This window comes from Dendropsophus ebraccatus, chromosome 5 (genome assembly GCF_027789765.1).
Source record: "Dendropsophus ebraccatus isolate aDenEbr1 chromosome 5, aDenEbr1.pat, whole genome shotgun sequence".
Taxonomy (NCBI): domain Eukaryota; kingdom Metazoa; phylum Chordata; class Amphibia; order Anura; family Hylidae; genus Dendropsophus; species Dendropsophus ebraccatus.
Window position 1 is genome coordinate 127,836,072 of NC_091458.1, and position 13,702 is coordinate 127,849,773.

The window sequence follows — 13,702 nt, forward strand, 5'->3', positions numbered from 1 at the left end:
CTGCCTCATCTTCCTCAAGTAGCCTCTCCTCCATAATACTGGCCTGGAATCGATCAACTGCTGCCTCATCCTCCTCAAGTAGCCTCTCCTTAATAATACTGGCCTGGAATCGATCAACTGCTGCCTCATCCTCCTCAAGTAGCCTCTCCTCGATTATACTGGCCTGGAATCGATCAACTGCTGCCTCATCCTCCTCAAGTAGCCTCTCCTTAATAATACTGGCCTGGAATCGATCAACTGCTGCCTCATCCTCCTCAAGTAGCCTCTCCTCGATTATACTGGCCTGGAATCAATCAACTGCTGCCTCCTCCTGCTCTTCTAGTAGTCTCTTTTTAATTATACTGGCCTGTAATCGATCAACTGCTGCCTCATCCTCCTCAAGTAGCCTCTCCTCGATTATACTGGCCTGGAATCAATCAACTGCTGCCTCATCTTCCTTAAGTAGCCTCTTCTCCATAATACTGGCCTGGAATCGATCAACTGCTGCCTCCTCCTCAAGTAGCCTCTCCTCAATAATACTGGACTGGAATCAATCAACTGCTGCCTCCTCCTGCTGCTCAACTTGTCTCTTCTCAACAATACTGGACTGAGAGGCGAGCAATCTACTGCTGCCTCCTCCTGGTTCTCGACTTGTCTCTTCTCAACAATACTGGCCTGGGTGCAATCAAGTGCTGCCGCATCATCCTTGTAAACTTTTTTTTTCCAATATTTGTTTTCACTATTTTGGCACTTTGATTCACTATATTTTATTAATTTTATTCCTATTTTATTTTTTTTTAATTTTTTTTTCTCATTATTTTTGGAATTTTTTTTCCCCACTTTTTTTCATTGTAATATCAACTGCAACTAAACGAAACTATACCCTATCACACTCCCACTATTGTAGCTGCAATTATTCAGCCGTTAGAGCAAGGTTCGTTTTCGGTTCGGACCGATCCGAAATTCACGAAAGTTCGCCGGATCAAACCGAACCGAATTTTTCAAAAGTTCGCTCATCCCTACTCGTAGCATCACGTGGGAACCCTACATGTCCATAGCAGTGATTGGCTGGCCAGATCAGATGACCTGGGCATATAAGAATCATGTCCCTTGGTGCTCATGTCAGACGCAGGCTGGAAGAGATTAGGGAGAGAGCTGCTGTAAGGGAGAGTGTTAAGCAGGGAATTAGTGTGCAGTTAGGCAGAAATCCGCCACGAAGAACCCAACAGTCCCTCTAAGGACTTAAATTTTTTTAAAATATAGTTTTTTTGCTACTCTTGGCTGCTGGCTTGCACTTGTAGTGCAGCTGTCAGTAGTTAATTTGTCCTGTTGCTGACATTACCTTGGCTGGCTGGGATCTTTAGTTCAGCTATACCTATCCTCACTGTGCAGTGTCCTGTGCATGTGCATGCTGCCCCTGCGGTTTTCTGCCCATTCCCGTGTTGTTTCCATCATTTTCTGAGGCTTTCAGGCAATCTTCCCTGTGCAGAGCTTTGGTCCCCTACAAAAATGCTCGAGTTTTCCATTGACTTCAAAGGGGTTTGTTACTCGAAACGAGCACCTGAGCATGGGGAAATATTCGTCTTGAGTATCGAGCACCCGAGCATTTTAGTACTCACTCATCTCTAGTGACATTGCATGCCGGCGTAGTTTTGCCCACATGCAGGGCCGGATTAAAGGGAGGGCATCAGGGGCACGTGCCTAGGGGCCTCCACCACTAGGGGGCCTCCACCAGCCCAAACCTGGAAGTGGTGTCTGGGAGCCAGTCCCACGCGCAAAAAGCATGTGGAAACCCTACCTGGACACAGCACTGGCCACACTGCATGCTGTCCAGGGAGGGAGGGAGGTGTAGGGTTAATCCTGTGTAAGCATCTCCCTCCTGGCAGGCTCAGACTCCCCCTGGTGGGTCTTTGAATGGATTCTTCCTGTCAAGCTTCCGGGTACCTGTCTCCTGCCGAGGTCCTCACTCCCCCCTTGCCCCTCCCCCTCACTGAGGAGAGGACAGCGTGGGACCTCAGCAAGGAAACCTGATCTCTCCAGCAGGGATGTGACATCATGGAGCATGCTGGAGGATCTGTCACAGTGGCTTTCAGGCTAAAGGAACAGAGAAGAGCCAGAGGAGAGAAGACCTGTCATTTGCCCAGATCAGGTGAGTAAGAGGCTTTGTTTTGTATTGGCACATGAGAGCAGGGATATATACTATAGGGGCATATATCAGAGCAGGGGGCATATACTATAGGGGCATATATCAGAGCAGGGGGCATATACTATGGGGGCATATATCAGAGCAGGGGGCATATACTATGGGGGCATATATCAGAGCAGGGGTATATACTATAGGGGCATATATCAGAGCAGGGGTATATACTATAGGGGCATATATCAGAGCAGGGGGCATATACTATAGGGGCATATATCAGAGCAGGGGTATATACTATGGGGGCATATATCAGAGCAGGGGTATATATATATAATATAGCGCCTGGGTGAAGTGTATGGTATTTAGCCTGGGTTCAGTGTATTATATACAGCTTGTGTGCAGTGTATGGTATATAGCCTGTGTGCAGCATATAACATATAGCCTGTGTGCAGTGTATGATATACAGCCTGTGTGCAGTGTATGATATACATAGCCTGTGTGCAGCATATGACATTTAGCCTGTGTGCAGTGTATGATATATAGTCTGTTAGCAGTGTATGGTATATAGCCTGTGTGCAGCATATGACATGTAGCCTGTGTGCATTGTATGATATATAGCCTGTGTGCAGTGTATTGTATATAGCCTGTGTGCAGCCTATTATATATAGCCTGTGTGCAGTGTATGATATATAGCCTGTGTGCAGCATATGATATGTAGCCTGTGTGCAGCATATGATATATAGCCTGTGTGCAGCATATGACATGTAGCTTTTGTTCAGCATTATAGCCTGTGTGCAGCATATGGTATATATAGCCTGTGTGCAGCATATGACATGTAGCCTGTGTGCAGTGTATGGTATATGGCCTTTGTGCAGCATATAGTATATAGCCTGTGTGCAGTGTATGGTATATGGCCATTGTGCAGCATATGACATATAGCCTGTGTGCAGTGTATGATATACAGAGCCTGTGTGCAGTGTATGGTATATAGCCTGTATGCAGAGTATGGTATATAGCCTGTGTGCAGTGTATGATATATAGCCTGTGTGCAGTGTATGATATATAGCCAGTGTGCAGCATATGACATGTAGCCTGTGTGCAGCTACTGTATATATGCCATGATCCTTAGGGTATATTCACATGTACCATATCTGCTATAGATTCTACACAACCTTTAAGTACTTTCTGGTTGCTCTTTACTGCTTCAGGTAGTGTACATGGTTGGGAATTGAAGATGGGACCTAGACTTGCAAGTTCAGGTTCTGCCTGCGATTCGCATCTGCATATGCTGCTGTGGTGGCTAACACAGGGGGCAAGAGAGCACAGAAAGTGCTAAAGTGCTGTGTTCTCGCATTGAATTAAGTGGGAACACACCGCGATGCTCACCCCTCCCATATCCTGTCTCTAGGGCCTGGCATCTTCCTCTGGACTGCAGCCTCTAGGGACCATCATATGCACAACAGAGGAGGATGCTGAGCCACACAGCCAGGAGTGAGGAGGGGTAGGTGCTAAGTCCCTACAGTAATTAGCCACCTATATAGATTGCTGTATGGTTTATTTATGGGGGGGGGCAACAAAATTGTTGCCCAGGGCCTCCACCAGCCTTAATCTGGCCCTGCCCACATGTGATGATCGCAACTTAGCCTTGCTCCCCAGGTCTTGAAATGCTTACTGCCGAGATGTGAGATCTCAGCAAATGAGTGCGGGTGAGCAGAAGGCTTCAGCCCCTTTAAAGCATTATGCTACTGAACTTACACAGTCGTTTCTGCAGCAAAAAACACGTATTCTTAGTGTTTTCGCTGCTCAAAATACACAAATGAGATTTTTTTCAGTTTTGTTAGTGCTATTGAACCTTAGTAGAACTCAATGGTAAAATGGCCATTGGTGTGCCCACACATAATTGTACAGGTGTAATTGTTACAACCAAAATATTAATTGGCGTGCTCTTTCGCCAGCCAATTATTTTTGCCAGCTGAAAGTACCAGCTGTAAACATGGGCTTTAAGTCCGGCTATGTAAAAAGTTTTTCAAACTACAGGGGCAGGGGGGAACATAACAAACTATCCCAACTCATCTCTCCCCGTCACAACCTGGTCAGTAGGCCACCCACTGAGCCAGTCAGTGACAGGCTGACTCCAATGCAGTTACTGATTGGCTGAGCACGCAATACATCAGCATTTTCATGGGCATTTCCCCCCCGCGTCGTGATTAGAGATGAGCGAACCTAGCGAGGTTCGGGTTTCTATGAACCTGAACTCTCGGCGTCTGAATTCCGCTGTCTGCCTGCTCCGTGGAGAGGGTGGATACAGCCTGAGGACCGCCTAGAAAACTGGGATACAGCCTATGGCTATGGCTGTATCCTAGTTTTCCAGGTGGTCCTCAGGCTGTATCCACCCTCTCCACGGAGCGGGCAGACAGCGGGAATCAGACGCCGAGAGTTCAGGTTCATACGAACCCGAACCTCGGGAGGGTCGCTCATCTCTAGTCGTGACATCATCAGAATTCAGGGGAAAATACCTTCTGGTGGTGGTCCAGGGGCCTGTCAGACGGTGCATCGCAGGCATGGGGAGAGGTAAGCAATAATTATGTTCTCCCCTGCCCCTGCTGCCTACGGGATTTTTAAAACATCCAGACCTTTAAGTGATTGGCTAATACCCACTATCTCTTGATGACTTGTGAATTAGAGGTTAATGTCATATGTACAAAAAGTCATTTGGCATAGTCCCAGTGGTGTGATCTATGGTACACTTGATATGACCACTACAGCCTACTGTGTAGCTTTTCTGTCTGACTTCTTCTATAATCAAAATGCACATTTTGCTGCCTTTAACAATAACTAGTTTAAAAGTCATGTAACGGAACGAAATGCCCATGTGTAGTAAAGAACGAGCAGTCACAGGAATAAGACTTACTGCATTGTGGAATTGTGATTTTGAAATGCTCTTAACTGCAGAGTAGCATCTGTTCTGCAGAAACTATTGTCACAGCATGTGGCCTTATGTAGCAGCTTTATCTGATTCAGCTTCATCCAGAGAGGCGCTGCAGATTTCTATAATTACTTATACAATTATTATAGTAATTATATACTTAGATAATTATCTCAGAGTAATTTTGCCTTGCGTTACTTTAGGACTTGTAATGGATTACAGACTTTAATTTATAATTTTGTGTATGCTTTCTGCATGAATTTAGGTCATTCTCCCATACAAAAAAATAACAATATATAAATTTTTACTGGTATTTATTTACAAAGAAGACTAGAGCTATATGGTATTTGCTGGTTGCCGTAAAATCTAGTTAACATGATGTTTGCTTATCTCACACAAAGTCACAAATACCTTAGCACAATACAGGAATTCTTGTGGTTGTCAGACTGTTTTACTTCTCTGGGGAAACACTGGACCCCCATGAGGAAGGTTGCGCCAACCTGCAGTTTTACTGGGACCATTGTACAATGAAAAGTCACCATGGAATTCTAACCCAACTGATAGGCTATGTTCACACACAGTAAAAAAAAAAAAAGCTAAATACTGTTTGACTGTAAGTCATAAAAAAGCAGTATTTTCCAAAAGCCGGTTGTAAATAATAAGCATGTTCATTATTTGGAAGGTCATAATCAATAATGGACGTTGTTCTATACGGTGTGTGCACTGCCGGCCTATTTCTCATTGTCTTCAATAGAGCACATTATTATATTAAAGATCCAGCAGAATTTTAACCTCAAAGTTAAGACTGTATTTTCCTTTAATTTTACGACGTGTGAAGATAGCCATAATAGTCTGCAAGTGATGTTGCCGTGTACATATCATATCATAAATGTATTTTTTTTTTTTTTTTATAAAATAATTTCCTTTATAATAACAGATCATCATGACAGATACCATTTTTGGCCATGGAACAGATCAATGGGTGTGCCCCAATGATAGGCAACTAGCCCTCAGAGCCAAGTAAGTTTACCAGTCTTGTCAATATGTAATAACATTACAATATATAATGAAAGTTTTATTCACATGTCTGTGGTCTTAAACCCTGTGTTTTGTGTTAGCATAGTCATAAGAGGACTTGTTTCTTGTAGGACTAGTAGGACTTTTTTTTATCTATTTAGGATCATTTAAACGGGGTATCCAGAAAGAGCCTACCTTTTCTGCTCTCTGGCTGCTCCACTTCCCTTCTTTGCCCGTTCTTGCAAGTAACTTCTGCAGATGAAAGGGGGGAGGGAGGATGTTGCCGACAGTGACCAATTGCTGCAGCTATTGGATGTTATGGGCGTGTAGGCATGATTTTGGCCGCACGCAACGCACCTAACTTGCACCCATCTCCCACTCGTCTGCCGAAGTTACTTGCTCAGATGGGCAGAGGGGGAAGTGGATCGGCTGGAGAGCAGAAAAGGTAGGACCTTCCCTTTCTTTTATAGAAACATTTTTATTAAGTTGCTTTTTTGTGCATGTGGGGGATATCTAAAATCTCTCGAATTTTTTTCTTGTTCTGTTATTTTGCATTGTACATATACACTATTCAACATAAAAAATAACATAATTATGATGCAATGGCGGCCGCACATGTTATCTTAAAGTACTGTCTTTCTTTTTGGTGGGAGCAAGGACTTATCCATAATCCCTTGTGCCCGTCCAATCAGCTGCAAACCCCACTGTGATGTCAGCACCTCCCCCTCCCCCTCTTTATAAAGTGATTGGCTTCCTGGAGGCGGCCAGTCGGCTGTGTATAGTGGAGAGTAGGCGGCAGCAGGCAGTTAGTGCAGGGAGAGAAAAAATAGAGCGATAGGGACATAGAGGAGAGGGTAGAAGGGTGTATTGAGGGTGGTTTTCTGTGGGAAAAGTGAAGCCATTGTCCAGTATACTGGGTAACTGTTGTTTATTATACTAAGTCACTGGGTCCTGGGTGCGCTGTCCTGGTAGAAAATTGATATTACGCTGCCGATCCATCAACGTCCACTACTGTTGATGGCGGAAACTGAATTATTGACAGGCTGATTGGCATTTTTATAACAATTTACATATTCCAGTAATAGTAATAGTCCCACTATTGTAGCTACTGTATTAGTGAGATTTATTTGTATGCTGTTCGCAATTTCACGAAACGAATTTCCGAGTCATTCGCTCATCTGTAATTGTAATTCTGGTGGGTGTTGTGAGTTCTGCTTGATTTTATTTGTGCTGTTTCTGTCAAATAAAAAGTTGGATATAAATTGTTGCATGAATAATTCTATCAATGTAATACTCTTAACCTAATTTTTAGGCTCCAGACAGGCTGGTCAGTACACACCTTCCAAACGGACAAGCAGAGGAAGAGTCAGTCTCTTGAGCAAAAGGAAATAGAGTCTATACTCCAAGTCATTAGAAGAGCTGAGAAAGTAGATACCCTGGAACAACAAAGGATTGGGTAGGTCTGAGCTTTTAAGGACATATGTCATTGGTTTATCTTAAACATTAGCAGATTATGACAGTAGCAGTATAGGAGCTACTGATAGAAATGACTGTAATACCATAGGAGTGTAATTGGGAATGTCTGATTGTACAGTATTATTAAAGGCAGCACTTCCAGAAGAGAATCCATCAACCTACTGGGTCATTGTAGTCTATAATAGCATGCTTCTTATTTTCCCTCTTTTTCTTCTATTCTGTACCTTTACAAAGTTAAAATGAACCAGAGAAATTAATACAGCACCATGCGTGTACTTTTCTGCCATCTTCTGGTGAAAGAACGTATTTCATCTGAAAATACATATTGGTGTTTCCTCTGTGCTAATGTACCTTTGCAATATGCTGTTTCTAGACACATAAATCATACATATGGTATGTAATGATACAAGTAATTGTATGATTTTTGTAATAACAGTGCATGGGCACAACCTATGCTTCCCTTGCATGTACTGCATAGGGCTTTTGTGCAATACAAACAGTATATACCCCTTGCAATAAAATAGCTTATCATTCCCCTTATGTTTAATGATCTCCCAGTAACTGTAAGCTATGAAGTCACCACAATCCAGTTTATAGACCGGAAGTTGCTTTTAAGGTAGCAACAGGCTCCTATACCTCCTGGACCCATATTGCACATATAGTTTGTCTGGTCCTGATAAACTGATAACACAAGCTTTCTCTACTTTCTACGGGATAAGTTTATTAAGACTCAATAAAAAATGCACTGAGAATCCTAGTTTTTAGTTTTTCATCAACAAAGTTGAATAAAGCTTACTTTTTGAAGAACAAGTCGTACTATTTAACCCCTTCCCGTCAAGAACATGTATAGATACGTTCCTACTGCACTGTACTGACGGGGTTACTGATGTGAGTGGGACTGCTGCTGAGAAAGCGATCCCGCTCACATCAGTCTCCCGGGCCAAAGGTAATCAGAGGCAGCTGCGATCCCGCAGCAGTGTCTCATTAACCCCTTAAACGCCGTGATCTACAGTGATTGCGGCGTTTAAGGTACTCAGTGACAGATCAAGCATCTGCCACTGAGTGATCTGGTCCCTATCGCATGTGCCGACAGGCGGGGGTAAGCTTGGATCGACGATCTATGTGTAGAGCAGGCTCTATACATAGATCGCCGATAACACTGATCTATGCTATGCTATGGCATAGCATAGATCAGTATATGCAATCTAATGATTGCACCTTTTACAGTAAATAAAGGTGTAAAAAAAAAAAAAAAAAGTGTATTAAAAAGTTTTATAAAAGTATTAAAAAGCCCTTATAGCCCCCCAATAAAAGTTTAAAAGCCCAATAACAATATAAATAAACAAATAAACATATAACATATTGTAGCGTGCAGAATTGTCCAATCTATTAAAATATAACATTATTGTTCCCGCACGGTGAACGGCGTTAACGGAAAAAAAAACACACCAGGATTGTGTTTATTTATAGTTATATTTATTTAACTTTATATCACCTACCTTAAATATAACACATTATATAAAACAAAGCATAAAAATGCATTCACTTTACAGTTATCATAAACATAACCACATAATACATAGTAATCCTAATACTGTAATACCTCGGTTTTTGAACGCTTTGGAACTTGAACTGCTTGGTATTCGAACGAAAATATACCCAGAAGTAGTGTTTGGAATTTGAACTTTGGGTTGTACCTGGCGAGTTAAGCAGTGGTGAGGCTTTACATACAGTACAGTGCTGTATAAGACTGCTGGAGTGCATATAGAGTGCAGTAGTAGTAGAGGCAGTGCACCACCATCTCCCATACATTACAGTGCTTGGATTGGGGGGATGCTATACAGTAAAGGATGGGTGAGGAGTTGGTGACTACTGTACTATAATTGCTGGTTCTGATGAACATTTCTTATGTTTAATGTCCTGTACAGTATAGTGCTGTTCTGTACTGTACTGTAGTGATTATACTGAGCAATTATCAGTGTAATAAATGAGTATTGTTGGTAATTATTGGTGGCTGCTGGAACCAATTAATCACATTTACATTATTTCCTATAGGAAGACACTGCTCTGTTTTCAAACTGCCTTCCGGAACCAATTAAGTTCAAGAGCCGAAGTACCACTGTACTTTATTCCCCTTCCCGTCCAGGGCCAAAAAAAAAACGAAACAAAAAACTACTTCCCTAATTTTTGCCATTTTTCGTATTTTTTAACACAAAACTCCCACATCCTTACTGTTGGAACTACTGGTGACATCTGACAATCTTGTTCTTTACTTTTCTCCCCTTTATTATCTTTGTAGTGTCTCCCAATATTGCCATCTCTGGTGTTGGCTCCAATACAAAGTCTACTTCTTTTGAAATTTGCGTTATTATCTGCCGCCAGAATTGTTCCAAAGCGCCACAAGTCCATAGCATATGAGCAAATCCAGCTCCCGAGTCCCCACATCTAGGACAAATATCATCACTTCTTCTCTTTATTTTACAAAGGTGCTATGGCTCTTAGAAGGCGAGGAGGAACATTGCATTAATTTGACCAGTACTTTTGTGCATCAAAGTCCTCTGACTTGAAGGGGTTAATGATAGTCTTTTTCTGTACACTGTAATGTATCGCGAAAAGAAAATACAATAATTAGTGGGACAGAGTTGAAAAACAAAAAAAATAAAATCTGAATACAATGTGTAATATCTACTTGGTTGTGCACTCCATCCATCCCACCCAGGTGGTTATTATTTTGGCCAGTATTAGTTGGATATAGTTGGTATACTGTAGTTTTGAAGCTCCACACCTTTGAAGTGAATAGAGCTGAATTACAATACCACACACAACCTGGGGACAAGGATGGTGCTCAATTTGCAAAAAAGTAGCTGTGCTTTTTCTAATCCTAGACAACCCCTTTTAATAAAAAAATAAAATAAATAACAATTTTTGCATATATATTATATTGCTATAACTATTTTACTTTTCAGGAAGTAAATAAAATAGTGTAGTTAAACTTGTTGTGCACTTTTACTTGTAGCCGCCTTGTGGAAAGATTAGAAAATATGCGAAAGATTGTGATGGGAAATGGGATGTCACAATGCCTGCTGTGTGGGGAGCACCTTGGGATACTGGCCACCACTTCCGTCTTTTGTCAAGACTGTAAAAAGGTAAAGGTTAACCTAACTGAGATGTTACATACCTTGTAATTATTTTGATGACCACCATTATCTCCCCCATTATCTTCTTGGCGTTTGATGGAGCACACTTACAGTACATGATGTGCTGTAATTTAGTTTATTATCACCGATTACAACCTAAGACTATGTTCACACTAAGTAAAACTATGGCCGTAGTTCTCGCCGCAGAACTACGGCCGTAGTTTTGAGGGGTGGAACATAGCCTTATTTTCAATGGGATCCCGGCCGGAGCGTACACACATCGACATGTCAGTTTTCTGCGGACGGAATTCAGTGAATTCTGGCCGCAGAAAGACCTGTCAGTTCACACAGTGAAGCAAGCGGATCTGGCTGCTTGCTTCACTGTGGGCTATGGGAAGCACTGATGCGGCCGGAGCTGCTCGGTTCATTGTGTGAAATGACAGGGTTTTCTGCGGCCGCAATTCACTGAATTATTTGCAGCCCCGTATGGGATCCCGGCCGGAACGTATACAATGTGTATATGCTCCGGCCAGGATCCCATAGAAGAGAAAGCTATGTCCACACCGCACAAAGTACGGCCGTTGTTACCCCTGGGGTATTTTTTTTTAATGACATTGGTCCAATTTGAATATGACCCTGTTTATAATTCTTCTTAGAGTAACGCGTGTTAGCCCGTTTTGGATCCAATCGCAAATTGAACAATCTAAGTCAGTGGTCCATAACCTCTCAAATATTAGCAACTGATGAACAGTATTAAATGCTTTTGAAAATTAAATTGGTTTGATACAACCCTTTCACAAATCCAGGTTGGTTTAGATCAGGGCTTCATAAAACACAGGAACCCTTACCCCTGCCACTTTAACACAGTCATGGCCAGTTTTTTTTTCTTTTTTTTCCAAAATAAAAATACAACCACAAGTTCAAAAAGTATGCCTGCACATCTTTTATAACATCGCACACAATGCTGCCAGTAGCTTTGTGTGGGTTACTGGAGGTGATAGATTGACGTTAAGGAGAAACCTTTGACTATGAACACCACATTATAGCGAACTAAAAAAAAAGCTTGAACTAATGGGTACTCTGGCAAAAAATTTTTCTTTCAAATTAATTGGTTTCAGAAACTTATATAGATATGTTATTTACTTCTATTTATAAATCTCGTCTTCCGGTACTTATCAGCTGTTGTATGTCCTGCAGGAAATTGTGTATTCTTTCCAGTCTGACACAGTGCTCTCTGCTGCCAACTCTGTCAATGCAGAAACTGTACAGAGCAGTAGTAAATCCCCATCGAAAACCTCTACTGCTCTCCACAGTTCCTGACATGGACAGAGGTGGCAGAATAGAGCACTGTGTCAGACTAGAAAGAATAAACCACTTCCTGCGGGGCATACAGTACATCAGCTGATAATTATGGGAAGACTTGAGATTTTTAAGTAAATTTCAAATCTATATAACTTTCTGAAACCAGTTGATTTGAAAGAAAAATATTTTAGCTGGTGTACCCCTTTAAGACCCATAAATCTCTGCCATTTTGTCATGATGCTATAAACCTGCCACCTACAATTAGATTCAGTTATACATAGTAAGTTTAATCTGTTAATCAATAATCTCCCTGTTTATATCTTAGAAAGTTTGCACGAAATGTGGAATTGAAACATTCAGCAACCTGAAGAGGCCCACCTGGCTCTGCAAGATATGCAGTGAGCAGAGGGAGGTAAATGGTCGTCTTCTATTTTAATTTGTGGAAAATGTTATACCTACTGAATAATTTGGTAGTTTAAGGACACCAGAATTGAAAGCTCTAAGAACAATTAGCTAGCAATACATCCATAGGATCATAGTGTCAGTCACGTTTGTCGCCCTCAGATAGGACAGTGTAAACCTGCTGTCAGAATGTAATCAGTGGTTAATAATTTAAAATAAAGAAATTGGGGAATTTATATCCAGAGTTGCAAGAAATGAGTATACTTTTATTTAAATGCTGTAAGTAATAATAATAGTGATGCAGGACATACTGACTATTAGTATGTTACTTACTAATATGGGAACTGCTTGACCTCTGTAATGTCCAGAACGGGGCTTTGAGTCTTTGTCTTGAGAGGAGGACTGAGTCACGTATGCATGCTGCTCTCCATTCAGCTGCTGAAGTTAGTTGAGAATAATGCCTGGCTACCATTGGCAGCTCCTGTGGATAGGGGATAGACTATGTTAACTTGGAATACCCCTTTAAGTACTGCTTTGACTCATCTCGGCATGGAGTGTACAAGTTGACCCATTTTTGTGAAGCAAAAATGTGTAATCTACTAGGTTCTTAGAGAGGATGTAATTTTTTTATACAGTGTGCTGTATTGTACAGTACATAGGTTTACTTCCTATACCAGTGGATCATACAGGTATTTATTTAAATGATGTACTTTGTATGGAAAATGTGTATATAAGGTTAGATATGACATTAGTACAATGTAGAGAATGCACTAAAACCGATATGTTACTGTGGCACCGGAAAGCCAAAGAATGGCAGAGAGGTGTAACAGGAAAAAATGCCTAAGGGTCTTATTACACAGAGAGATTTTTAACGACTAACGATAAACAATCGCAAACGCGATTGTTTATCGTTAACCTTTAATCGTTCACCATATTACTCAGAATGATAATCATTAGATACGATCGTTAGTTACGATCGTTGCTATGATCATTTATTCCTTCTGATCCCAGCAAAACAATGAACAATGAAAATTACACTGAACGATTAGTGAACAAATGCGGAACTTCAGCGAATAAATGTGGAATTACAGCGAACAATAATTTTAGATTCAGATCTAAACCAACGATCAACAACATACGAACGATTTTTTGATCGTTGCCTGCAATTACACAGAACCATTATCGTTTAAATTCGAACGATACAACGATTTTTTGCTCGATAATCGTCCCATGTAATAGGGCCCTAAGGCTATGTTCACACACAGTATTTTTGCTCAGTATTTTCAACCAAAAACAGTATCGGATTAAAAACACTGAAAATAA

The 13,702-nt window shown here is 41.4% G+C and overlaps 1 protein-coding gene across 5 annotated transcripts in view; it reads left to right on the top strand.

Moving 5' to 3' along the window:
• The window catches only part of RPH3AL (rabphilin 3A like (without C2 domains)), a 140,552-nt gene that overhangs the window by 54,877 nt on the left and 71,973 nt on the right, over positions 1–13,702 (top strand). For all 5 annotated transcript variants that reach the window (XM_069971213.1, XM_069971212.1, XM_069971209.1 and 2 more), the window contains 4 exons: positions 5,983–6,065; positions 7,375–7,518; positions 10,555–10,684; positions 12,303–12,389. In XM_069971213.1, coding sequence (XP_069827314.1) covers positions 5,989–6,065; positions 7,375–7,518; positions 10,555–10,684; positions 12,303–12,389 — 438 coding nt within the window. In that variant the 5' untranslated portion in view covers positions 5,983–5,988. The remainder of the gene's footprint in view (positions 1–5,982; positions 6,066–7,374; positions 7,519–10,554; positions 10,685–12,302; positions 12,390–13,702) is intronic.